At 42.2% G+C, this 12,739-nt stretch overlaps 1 protein-coding gene across 3 annotated transcripts in view; it reads left to right on the plus strand.

Moving 5' to 3' along the window:
• KCMF1 (potassium channel modulatory factor 1) overlaps positions 1-10,599 on the plus strand; it is a 70,499-nt gene extending 59,900 nt beyond the window's left edge. For all 3 annotated transcript variants that reach the window (XM_045808810.2, XM_087863627.1, XM_087863628.1), the window contains exons 5-7: positions 2,028-2,202; positions 4,433-4,715; positions 8,488-10,599. In XM_045808810.2, coding sequence (XP_045664766.1) covers positions 2,028-2,202; positions 4,433-4,715; positions 8,488-8,749 — 720 coding nt within the window. In that variant the 3' untranslated portion in view covers positions 8,750-10,599. The remainder of the gene's footprint in view (positions 1-2,027; positions 2,203-4,432; positions 4,716-8,487) is intronic.
• Positions 10,600-12,739: the final 2,140 nt, after the last annotated feature.

Below are 12,739 nucleotides of genomic sequence, written 5' to 3' on the forward strand. Positions count from 1 at the left end.
ATGACTATCACCTATTAACTTAGGGGTCTGTTTTCATGTAAAGGTTTCAGTGTTCGTTGCAGTACGAAGCAATTCAAGAGCTAATTACAACTTTTCTCTCTGCCAGACTTCATTCTGATTCCTTTGATTGCCTCCCGACAATCATAATTCAGCCTTAGTCCTATTGAGGAAGAAACTGGTTTGATGGTTTTCTCGTTGCACAGCTCCCATCCCTTGCTTACGGTTCCTAATTTTCTAATTGGAAATATGGTCCCTCAGAGTTAGGGGAAGATGAGAAAACTAATGGAAAGATAAGGACATGGAACAAACCTAAGAGATTAGAATGTCAGCCAGACCTGAGCCAATCAAGGAAACCACTTTTCCTCTCTGCTAAGTGCTGCGGACACTGAAAGCATAATGAAGAAAGCGTGTGGTTTGTTGTTTTTTAAAGAGAATAAGGAAACCCAGATGGGCCAAGAATACTTACGTCTTTGAGTCACTTCACATTTTACATAAAAGAATCTTATAACATACCCAGAGGGTTATGCTTGATCCCTGTTTCACTCTGTCTTCATGGAGAAGCTAGGCAAATAACTGAAAGCCAAGCTGTTATCCTGAATATTTTTATTTTATCCTGAACTTTGTCAGCAAGTTCAAGGGCCTCTAGTGAAATTGGTGTCCATTCAGTAGACTGTCCCATATCATCTCCATCCATTTTTGTGAAATTTTTGTAAGAATCTCTGGTTATCAGAAGAAGATTAAATTACGCAAAATATAAGAATAAGAGAAGGCATATGTTACATTCGAGATTCCTATATTACCATGAGGTTCTGTAAAACCAAATGTTGACATTGCAGTTATCCTGGAAATATACTGATTTTTCAGGTACTTCAAGTGCTGCTGTGTGGTGACATTGTTTGTCATGAGGGCGTGGCTTCTCGCCAAGCCTTGTAAGCACCAGAACTTTCTTCTTGTCAACTGTTCTGATGGAACTCTTCCTAAAGTGTAATTGTTACACCCAGATGCTTTTAAAGGACAAGATAAAATGATCGCAGCATCACTTCCTGTAGAACCCGAGCCATGATCCTGAATACCATGATGAGACAGCGCACATACTGGTGGCCCCTGAGGGCTTGTTGGAGCCCCTCAGCCTGTCCCTCAATGACTCCACGATCATCAGCTGAAGACTGGGAAGCCAGCAGAAAGTTGTTCTGCACGATACAGATGTTCTGTGTGCTGCTTTGAAACAAAAGTCTCTATTACGACGAGAGCTGGCTTTTCCCACACACTGGCCAGCGTGGAAATGCAAGATTGTCTTCATGAGTTTGGGCGGCCGTGTGCTCTTCGGGACGTCCTTTAGTTTGAGTCAGCTGCAGAAGATGGGGGAGGCTGCTGGCAATGTGACCTGTTGAGAAATGTGGTATGACTCTGTGTGTCCACTTCTACAGAAATTCAACTCTAGTTTTCTGTTTTGCAGCAGTGTTGAAAAAGAACTTGAGGACTGATCAAAACTAATAACCGAAAGGAGTCTTTTATTCCTGAATTTAAATTATTCCTACTGTTCCTTTCTTATTACCGATAATAATTGAGATTTGATTAGCACCACTCTCCTCAGGTACTAACATTGATGCTTATCAGTTCTGGTTACTTCAATATGGATGTACGTGAGATTCAGTGCTGAGGTCAGGGCTAGGAGATGGCTCACCTGGGTGTCCGACCTGACAGTGCCTCTCACCCCTTCTGGTTATTGTAGCTGGACCCTAGGAAGAAGTTTCTTCCACCTGGAAAACCTTTTTCCCCTTTGAAAACACACACACACACACACACACAATATATACACACTCACTCATTGCTTTATATTTAAGAGTCTTTTTTTTTTTTTTGAGTTAATAGCGCTCATAGATATTGTTCTGACATTTGCATTCTAAATTAAATGTGCTGTTTTTAAATGTTTACAATTTAGGAAATCTGCGTGTCTATCTAGCAAGGGCTCAAGTGATTTTTTTTTCTGTGAAATACTTGGGTTCTTTTCTTAACTTTGGAGTTATGATGAATCGAGTGGTGTTCGACACGTACGTAGAATGTTTCACCCTGGCCGGGGATTAGGAGGTCCTCGTGCTCGTAGATCAAACATGCACTTTACTAGCAGTTCTACTGGTGGACTTTCTTCTTCTCAGAGTTCATATTCTCCAAGCAATAGGGAAGCCATGGATCCTATAGCTGGTAAGTTAGTTGCCTGATCATAAAGGAAACGACCAGGGAGGGGGCGGCGCTCTAAAAGTTTTTGGTGGGATTTGTGTCTTTAGTCTCTCATCATGCTCCTGTATTCCTTCACAGAATTCCCCCAAATCTTATAAATATTGTAAAAGTAGACCGTATAAAGTAGTTTATAATATTCTGGCATTTCCTTAAGTACTTAGAGCAGAAGGTAATACGAAATGGTTCTGGGTTCTCTATTTGTGGCTTCTGTTGGAACCCAAGAAAATGATAAAAGATTTCAGAGTTGAAAGACTGCCAGAATCCCGTGGTTCAACGTCCACAAGCACACAGATAATAAGACTAATTGACAAGACTAAAGAGTTAAGCTCTTCTCATAGAAGAAAGTCAAGTAGGAGTTTCTCTGTTCTTGGTCTTGATTTGAGAACTATATTCTTAGGGAACATACTGAAAAGTACATGTTTTAATAGCCTAGAAAAATCTTATTTAAAAAAACAAAATTTGAACATGTAGTTCATAGCCAGGTCCACTGGGTCTAATACATGGCCCCCCTGGGAAGCCAGCAACAGAGCAGAGGGGTTGGGAGTCAAAATATAAGGGCAGAAATCACAGTAGCCTGGGACCGTAAGACACACCAAGCACAGACAGGTAGTAAGACCCTGGAAAGCCCGTACAAGTTCTGAAATGTGTGCGTGTGGTGCAATATATATCTGGAAGTTGTGATGCACCTCGCCGAACACCCTGGAACACTGGTAAGTGTAAATCTGTGATAACAATTAGGAACAGGTCCACTCATAAATGGTCTTAAAAATGTACGGCATACAGATAGAAAACCTTAATTCCGAGTGTGCTGTGGGCATCCGGATATGCAATAAGCCCTGTAAACTGAGTTTTCGGGATTTTAAAAAATACGTCTTCATTCAAAAAGAATATTTACCTGCTGTTTTTGGTAGCAGGCTCTAAAAGTTAAATTTCTAGAAGCAAAATTCAAAAGTGAGAAATTCTCTCCATTCAGTTTTTTCTGTCCGTTTATTTTAGTGATGGACTCTATGAAAGAATGGTATAAGAATCCCTGGGATAAAACAAGAGTGAGGAAGAAAACAGAAATGTACCTTGTTAATGAGTTTTAATGATGAAGAGCATTTGCCAGCCAGGGAATGTCTGTGAGGCAGTCGTCAATCCCATGAAGCTAGGAGAACCCTCCCACTGCCCCCGCTCAACGGGGCAAGGCAATTTGTGCACCTGACTTAGATGAGAACTCAGGGACAGAGGTCCACATTGCCCTTGATGAGTACAACCTTACTGAAACAAAGAGTCTGGATTGTAACAGGCCACTAACTAGGCCGTACAGTCAGGAGACAGTCAGCCTTACTGAGCATCGCCAGTGGTACTCACTCCAGTGGTACTCTGGTACTCTCAAATATCAGTACCAGAAAGGACGAGAAAGAAGGCAGAGGTGAGTGGGCAAAGGGTCACGGATAGAAATGGTCCAGGTCTCTTGGATATAATTCTGGTCATCATTCAATCATTGAATAAACGTTAGAGGCCTCCTGCGTGTCGGGCACTGTTCTAAGAGCTGGGAGTATCATACATGGTAGATTCGATCCCTGCTTTCATGGAGCTTGTGTTGAGACGATGTATATTCTGATTGGACCAGCAGGTGATCCACTTTAATTTACTAAATACTAAGAGAAAGTATAACAGTTAGTCCATTAAGCAACAGTCTGTTATGTTTTATTAAAATGAAAATAATTGTATGTGGGTTAATTGCATTTGCATTCCCGGTGCACAACAGCTCCTACCTCCAGGAGGCATTCTGAAAGATACTGAGGGGCGCCTGGCTGGCTCCGTCAGTAGAGCGTCCAGCTCTTGATCTTGGGATTATACGTTCAAGCCCCATGGTGAATGTAAAGATTACTTAAAAAAAAAACCTTTAAAATAATAAAATAAAATAAAAGGTATTGAGCTCCTGGGGCACCTGGTTGACTCAGTTGATAGAGCGTTCAGCTCTTGATCTTGAGGTCATGAGTTCAGGCCCTACACTGGATATACAGATTACTTTAAAAATAAACAAATAAAAATAAAAGGTATTGAGCTCCAAGCTGAAACTTGACGTTGCCACGGATACCTGCCTGTTGTCAGTCATTTCTAATGTTCCTCTAGAAGAGTGATCTTTAGCATTTTGTTTTCCATGGTGTCTTAAGGAGACCTTAATCGCCTTCGTTTCCATTGGCAGAGCTCTTATCTCAGTTATCAGGGGTGAGACGTTCTGCAGGAGGACAGCTTAATTCTTCCGGCCCTTCCGCCTCCCAGTTACAGCAGCTGCAGATGCAGCTGCAGCTGGAACGGCAGCACGCGCAGGCGGCGCGACAGCAGCTGGAGACGGCGCGCAACGCCACCCGGCGCACGAACACGAGCAGTGTCACCACTACAATCACGCAATCCACGGCAACCACCAACACAGCTAACACAGAAAGCAGTCCGCAAACTGTCCAGAATTCCCAGTTTCTTTTAACAAGGTAGTTCATTTATCAATACCGCTTTGAGGAGTAATGTCTTATTGAGCACTACACAGTCCGCAATGATCTTTTCTCTTTTGTGCCTTATGTATGTTCTTGGAGACTTGGCCTTTGATCAAAGTCTTAAAACTCCCAAATCTAATCAAAATTGCGTATTCAGGATTTGCCCAAGAATATGAAAAATAATGATTATTTTAGAGAAAGTAGAAATGCTGGTGGTCTCGTTCCAACAGCGAATTACCTAATGTGAATATTTTTTCTCCTATATTGCCCATAAAACTGAAACCTAAAAAAAAACTGAAAACTGAAACCCCATATCATTACATTTTGGGGACATATTAGGTCCATTTATTGTCATAATTAACCTTGCCTTTTTTTAATTGCCAATTTCAGTTAGCTGTGAAATATTAAAAGGTATGAGAGAGGATTTCATAACATAATAGTTTCTTAGAATTTCCAAAGAAGCAGGATTTAAATTCTTACAGTTGCCACAAACAAAAGTAATAAACGGTTCACCATGGTGTAAAAAATAGTACACACAGTAAATGGTTTTACTGGATGCAATAGAGTTACCTGCTTCAGAAAACTATCATTAGCCACCAAATATATTCTTCTCCCAAGCTGGTCTGCATTTTTTGTGACTCCTAAGAATATAAAGGATTTTAGAAAAAGCAGTGATGAGTAGACTTAGGCTCAGCAGGTAATAAACCTGGACTGATCTGGACCTTTAATGGAGCAGAAAGAAGTATAAAGTACAAACCGTGAAGTGAATGAGAAAATTAGTACAATGTATCAGTTATCCCCAAATTGGCAGTGGAAGACAGTATTATCTCTGTATATTTTCGTCATACTTTTTAATATCTCTGCTAGTGCAGTGGCACGTGTGCGTAGTTGTAAATAATCTGTTGTGGATGCAGAACAAAAAATGTTGGCAGACCCCTGTCTAGAGCCCAGGTTTGCCACTTACTAGTTTGGACCTTAGTCAAGTCACTTAACTTCTCTTAACCTCAGTTTTATCATCAGTAGCCCCTGAGTTTGGCCTACGAGAAAGAATTGTTTTGAGGATGAGACAGTTTCAGGACGTGTATGGCCTGGCGCAGTATCTGGCATAGAAGAAAAGCCCAGTGAGTGGTCCCCATGATGATCATTTGTTATGGATCTGAGGAGTTTCAGGTGGGGCAGTCTGCCTTTGGATTATCTCTGCAAAGTCAGAAACTGTGCTGAGTCATTACCATAAGTGTTGCTTCAGTCTCCATCACTGAGCCACAGGTGGATCCTACCACGGAACCTGACCCGTGTGGACCTACCAGCTTGCCAGAGCCGGATGCTTACCACAAACCGGAAACCTAACTGTGTGTTTCCGTGAGAGTTCACTGAGCTGTGGTAGAATGAATGTCTTTGGAAAAGACATCTTCCCATCCTTGACCCATTCTTTTTTTAGCCCCAAACTCAGTGGGCTGGATTTGGGGTTTTCCTCTCTGTGGTTACTCTACACCAGACACCCAGCTCCCAGGGCATGGCGTGGGTAGCCTTTGAGTTGCCTTCCTTGGATTCTGGTCGTAGCTTCCTGAAGAGCCACTTCAGTCATCCGATACCGCTCGGTGCACAGAACCTTGCAGTTTGCAGACCACTTTCCCCATCTTTCATTGTATCATTTGCTCTTGACTCATATGATTTATATTAGGCAATATTTCCCAAAAACGTTCCCTGGAACTTGATATATTATTCTAAGGAAATAGATAGTTACTATGTTCAGTTTTTTTCCTGACGAATAATTTTGGGCAAAACTAAGTAACAAAAGTAGTTTATTGTTGGGCTTCTCAGAACTTTACTATCTTAACATGCATTATGAACCTTCAAGGCTGCGGTGTTTCCAAAGGAAAAGCCTGGTCTCTGGTCGTGTAGCCATTACGTGATGTTTGTAGGGCCCAAGCCTTGTCTTTGGCTTCTTTGACCAGGGACCATTCTTGTGCATGTTGCCCTGGAACTCATGGTGGGGAAACCCACCAGTTTCTTTGGGATCCAAAACTGTTGTCCTTTTAGAAAGTGATTGTTTCAGGGCTTATGTCAGATTTCAGTCTTTGGTAATGGAGTCAGCTGGTTTTGCTAACTCCAGTTTGAAGATCTTCACAAGCTTTGCAGTTATTTCCAGATCCCAAATGAAGTTTGGCCCATTTGGGGATCTAGCCCTAGTACCAGATTTTATCTGCCTTTTTCGAGTGAATATTTTCTCAGTTATTTCCTAAAAATAGAAACTAATGTTGTGGGGCGCCTAGCTGGGTCTGTTGGTAGAGCGTATGACTCTTGATCTCGGGGTTGTGAATTGAAGCCCCACATTGGTGTGGAGATTACCTAAAGATAAAATCTTAAAAAAACAAATAGTGGTATTTTAATTACATGCCCCCCAAAGGGTTGGGGACCTCAGCCTCCATGTCTCTGGTTCGCTCACTGTCGGCAGCCTTCTGTGTAGCATCAGTCATTGCCTCTCGCTGTGGGTTTAGTGGCTTTTCTACGGTTACCTTCCAGATCCTTTTGCCTTCTTTACGTTCTGAAATTTAGATCTTTTTGTTTGTTTCTGAGCCGTAGATCTAATCATTCAGTGGCTTTGAACTTGACAGCTGTGAGGTTTTGAGCATGTCACTTAATCTCTGCTTCAGGTTCCTCTTCCTATAAAACGTTAAGAATAGGACCTAACTCATAGGAGTTAAGAGACAACACCTGTAAAAAGCACTTAGCACAGAGCCTGACCCATAGTAAGGACCCAGTATCTGTTGTGACTTTGGGATGCCCCTGCGCCTTTCAGCATGGGTGCGACAGCGCGATGCAGGTACCTGTCCCTGGCAGAACCTGGGCTTGAAGTGCGCCTCCCCTGGGAGAGCCACCTGCCGTGCGTGCCTCCTGGGTGCCCTTGCACGGTCACCATCTTTCCCCCGTTTGGTTATTTTTCCTGCCCTCAGGGCTCCAGCTTGTTTCCCTTTCTTTCTCTGACACTACAGATGTAGAGAAATAAAATCAATACTGAAACTAAGCAGAATTCAGCTTAAGTCATTAATCAGGTTAGTAACAAGGATTCCGCTCTCGCGTGTGTTCAGTGTCCGTGCAGACGAGCCTAGTTCCCAGCATAACGCAGGTCTCGGCAGTGCATGTATCATCAGATGAGCATACCGGGCTCTTAGTCCGCCTGCTGCTCGGTCGTTCGTAAGAGAAATGGGGGGTGGGGGTGGGTGCCCGTGTGTGTGTGTTTTCTTGCCCTCTCAGGCTTCGGGACAGATCTTCACTTCAGGAAGAATTAGATGGAAATAATAGAAAAGTCAGAAGAACCTTTAGGATTCTTTCAGCTGAATATTCTAGTCACTAGTTTTCGTGACCAGGGTTGCTCCTTTCCCTGTTTTTCCTGCCCACAGGTGAAATTCTGGTTAGGAAATCACTACTTCCCCAAGCGTATTACCTATCGGAAATTTGTTTTCCTCGGGAAAATGTGCACCACCGTTTTTCCCAGAGGGGGTGTGAGAAGTCTAAGAATATTTTTTTCCCCACTGAATCTAATTAAGCCTAGATTTGCACCTGAGGGTGACAGTGTCGCCGCAGGTGTGGGGAGCTCAGCGCAGCATAATGAAGGTGACAACTGAGAGCCAAGAGTTGCAACAGTAGGTTTTGGAGTCTGAGTTTTGCCCACTCTGAAGCTAGCTCGGGCTCGGACATCATCCACGTTGACCCTGCCATCGTTCGTTGCCATTTTACCAATAAGATCTTTTCTTTTTAACTCACACAGGTTGAACGATCCTAAAATGTCTGAAACAGAGCGCCAGTCCATGGAAAGCGAGCGCGCAGACCGCAGCCTGTTCGTCCAAGAGCTCCTTCTGTCCACTTTAGTGCGCGAAGAGAGCTCGTCCTCCGACGAGGATGAACGGGGGGAGATGGCAGATTTTGGTGCTATGGGCTGTGTAGATATTATGCCTTTAGATGTTGCTTTAGAAAACCTAAATTTAAAAGAGAGTAATAAAGGAAATGAGCCTCCGCCACCTCCTCTTTGATGACATCCCAATTCGCAGACAATGTCCTCTGTGCTGTATTTGCCAATGAAAGTGGACAACAACTATCTTGGGTTTGTTTGGTGATTGTAATTTCAGGTCTGTCACTCTTGTTACATTGTGTACATTCAAAGGAAGAGAGAAAATATATATGATAATCATTTCCACTTAACTAATTTTTACTTCTAGCAGGTAATGTAGGTAGCAGTGCAGGGGTGATCTCTGCTTCCTGTACCGTGACATGCAAAGGCTCTCCTAATACTCCACATTCAAACTGAAGAGGAAAATTGAAATCTCTAATGAAGCTGCTGTGTGTATTTATGAATATTAATGAATAAAAACTGCTTGGATGGTTTACCTTAACTACTGCATGAGGTTTTTTGCAGCGTGCATGAGTTTTAGTGACCTTGTTATTTAAAAAATTAAATACAAGGAGTAAAACTTAAACAAACATAAAAAGCCCAAAGCTTTCCTGAGCATTATTCAATGGTTACGCGGCGGAAGTAGCTTTTGAATAATGTCTGCCCGGGTCACCTTTCTTGTGTGCCTCCTACACGCAAAGCTGGCTCTGCAGCCGAGGCTGGGGGTCATAGCCAGGGATCGCCTCCGCCCCGTGTGGCTGTCCTGTCGCCCTGTTAGTCATCCTGCCTGTGCGGAGCTCGGCCTGTCTCTCTGAACTCCACTGTAGAGGACACACCAGTAAAGCGACTGTCGGAATCCGCTGCAGGGCCTGCGTGTGCCCTAAAACCCATCCTGTTCATACATGTTCAAAGTTCTTACTTGTTGTGGTTGTTGAAAAGTTTTTTTCAATTGTTAAATATGTTTTATTCAGGTGTAGATGAATTTCATTTATTCACTGTTCAACCGAGTTAACCTGAATTATGTTGTCTTTGTTTTTGAAAATCTCACATTCGCAATCATATTTTGCGTTATTTATGTACTTGCTTCATAGTTTGCTGCGACAGATCAGATCAGATCAGGGGAGCTTTGAGGATTTGCCTTCCCAGATTTTGTCAGTATATCACAACCAAATTCTTAATGCTAACTTTAGCACCTTTTATTTATTGGGTTTTTTCTGGCATAAAAAGTAAAGCCTTTTAATTGAATCATGCCACCTATATGCCTATATTATTAATCCTATGTGTAAAAAAAAAATGTACAGCTTTTTGGGGTTTGTTTTGGGATTTGGAGGGGCCGGGATATTTTTTATTTCCTGTTTCAGTTTTTGTGCATAGACTTTCACAGTAGCTCCCAAGGCAGGGACAGCGGGTCTGGGGGTTGGGGGGCAGTTTTTGGAATGTAAATTTAGGACTTTTAAAAAAGGTGCGCACAGCTTCTGATAAATTTATAACTAGACTTAACCTAATCATGTCTTGTTCCAGTTCTCTTTTCTCAAGTCTCCTCTCTTTCTCCTGTCGTCCTTTTCCTGTCCCATCTGTGTTCCTCCGTCCCTCCAACACGACAAGCATACGGACTTGAACACCCTCCGGTGTTCTTCCGAGAACTGTGAAGTCCATGTTCGTCCAAATGTAACCAAAAAAGAAGTCACCCCACGTGTCTAAAAACTGTTGCTTCTCCTCTGAAACTTCAGACTCCAACAATTTCCAAATATAATAGCTTTGTTTTCTTTAGTTTCTGTGATGGAAAATGTTTTAAAGGAAAATTTTACACCAGGCTTCTGGTTATACTAGAAGTCAAGTCCAGTAGGGATTTTCTTTTTCTTTTTCTTTCTTTTTTTTTTTTTCCAATTGGTTGTTGAGACGTTTCAAAAACCAGTTTTCAAGCTGTGGTCTTTTCAAACACATCTTCTGCACATAAGTCACACATTTCAATAAAGCATTTTCAAGACTGTTGACCACTTGAATTTCTTTGCTGTTGGTGAATTAGCCTAACCTTTATGCAGGGATATTATTATATCTCTAATCCAAGATATTTTTTTTTTCCTTTTTATGCTAAACGTGGAGGTCCTGATTTTGTGTGAATGCATTACTTTGGATGTGAGAAATAGAAATTGCCAATAATGTGCTTTCCCTTTTCTGCACAAATTCTGGGAAAATGTAAGATCCTTCCTTTTTTAACATGGTTTGAGGGAACAACTGTAAGTCCATTCAGGGCAGTTTAATTTAGATGATCAGTTGAACACTTCAGCAGACCTAAAGGTTCATAAGAGTCCATCTCATGTAGAATACTGTATATTAATTATTTTTTACCAGATATTTTACAAATACCTCACCTCGTCCTGTATGTAATCAATAATAATGTATTTTAGGGTAGAAAGACACAGACTATCAATATAAAAAATATATTTAAGCCCTTCAAATTCTTGTGTCCTTTTTCTTTAGTTTCCGGATTAACATCATACTATTGGATTTATTGAATAAAAATAATTACAAAGATTTTGATGCAGAGGAGTCAAAATCAATATACCATTGTTTGTTATTACTTCACCTTCAGATTTCTAAGGACCAGATCCTGAGTTTTGCAAGGTTTTTGTTGAGTTTTGAGTGTCAGGGTGTAAGTTTGAAGTGTTCTTTCTCTAGTGCTTGTCTCTGCTTCCTGCTTGGAAATAATTTAAGTCTTTCTGCTCAAGGTGTTCTAGGAGTTTAATGTCATGACTCGTAGAGAACCCCCAAAATATAGTGAAGAAGACCTACGGAGAATGTTGGAAACTATACTTGTTTCTATTTCTGTGTGAATTATGGAGTAGAATATACAGTGTGTTGAAGAATCCCAAATGAATTCCTGCTAAGCCATCATTGTGTGTAGGATAGCGATAGACCTCACACTCCTGGATACTTCATCATGGAGAACAATGGAATTTGGAATTTGAAATGTCGAATCTGCCTCATTACTTCCTCAGATTGTTTTTCATTCGTGTAGTCTCCTAAATATTTCAGCTATTGTGAACAAGTAGAAATACCTATGCTTTTATAGCTACAGTCGTAAGATTCCATTTCTGTTGTTGGCTACAGTTAAATATATGGATTTATATTTAGATTGTATTGTTATTTTAGAAAGAAAAAAAAAAACAATTGGAGCCCAGGTTTGTTACTATCGAGTAGTCCATTCTTATTCCATTTATTGGACTCAGGTAATAGCCCTTCTCCCTATGGCCCCCAAAGAAATGTAGCTTAGGATAGCAGATACATTATTACAATCAGAGAAGTAACACAGACATTCATCCCATTATCTATTTAAAGCAAAAGGGAGGTGATCAAGAGGAAGGGTAGCGGAAGGAGGTGGTTGGAGAAAAGGGTCTTCTGAATGGGATCCCTGCCACTGAAAGGTTCAGTAAGAAGTCTAATGTCCCCGGAGGCTGATGCGGCTAGGACAGCGCTATGAGACCGGACCCCATAAAGACAAGGTCTAACAGAGGAGTAGGCACTAAAAGCTCTTCAACAGATGGATCCGTTTTGCAGAGGAAAGCCTGCTGTGATGTTTGTGTAAAATACCTCGTGGTTTTAAATGATAGGCTCGCACAGTCTGGAGCACACGCAAACTTTCTTTCACGTGCAGTCGTAAGTAAAACACCAGGTACGAACATCTGCCGCAGTGACGGGCTGACGATGTGCACGCCCGCCCAGAGCTCCCCGGCCCGCGTTCGGCCGCCTGGGTGTCTCCCTCAGGCGTGGCACCCGCACCCCGTCCCCAGCGTGCAGGACGAGCCGCAGTTGGCAGGCAGGCTTGTCTTCTGTGACAGTGTTAGGAAATTCTGTGGCTTTAAACCTGCTTTTATCCGCGTCATTTCAACCCGGTATTGCAAAGTCCTGTTAAGTGACTTTTTTCAGAACAGTGAGAAGAGCCACTTCTCGTGCCCGTCGGCGTCAGCCGTGCTCCGTCTTCGAGGAGTGCTCGTGAGCTCGTGCGCTTCGGTTTTTCGGCCTCTGTTTAAATAATTGTTCTGTGAATAAATAGATGAGCTCGGGGAGTTCCTTATGTAAGGAACCGCACAGCACATCTCGTATGCAGACGTTTGTTGCCACTCCCTCAACT

Source organism: Ursus americanus, chromosome 7 (assembly GCF_024610735.1).
Source record: "Ursus americanus isolate L20-20 chromosome 7, mUrsAme1.1.p, whole genome shotgun sequence".
Taxonomy (NCBI): domain Eukaryota; kingdom Metazoa; phylum Chordata; class Mammalia; order Carnivora; family Ursidae; genus Ursus; species Ursus americanus.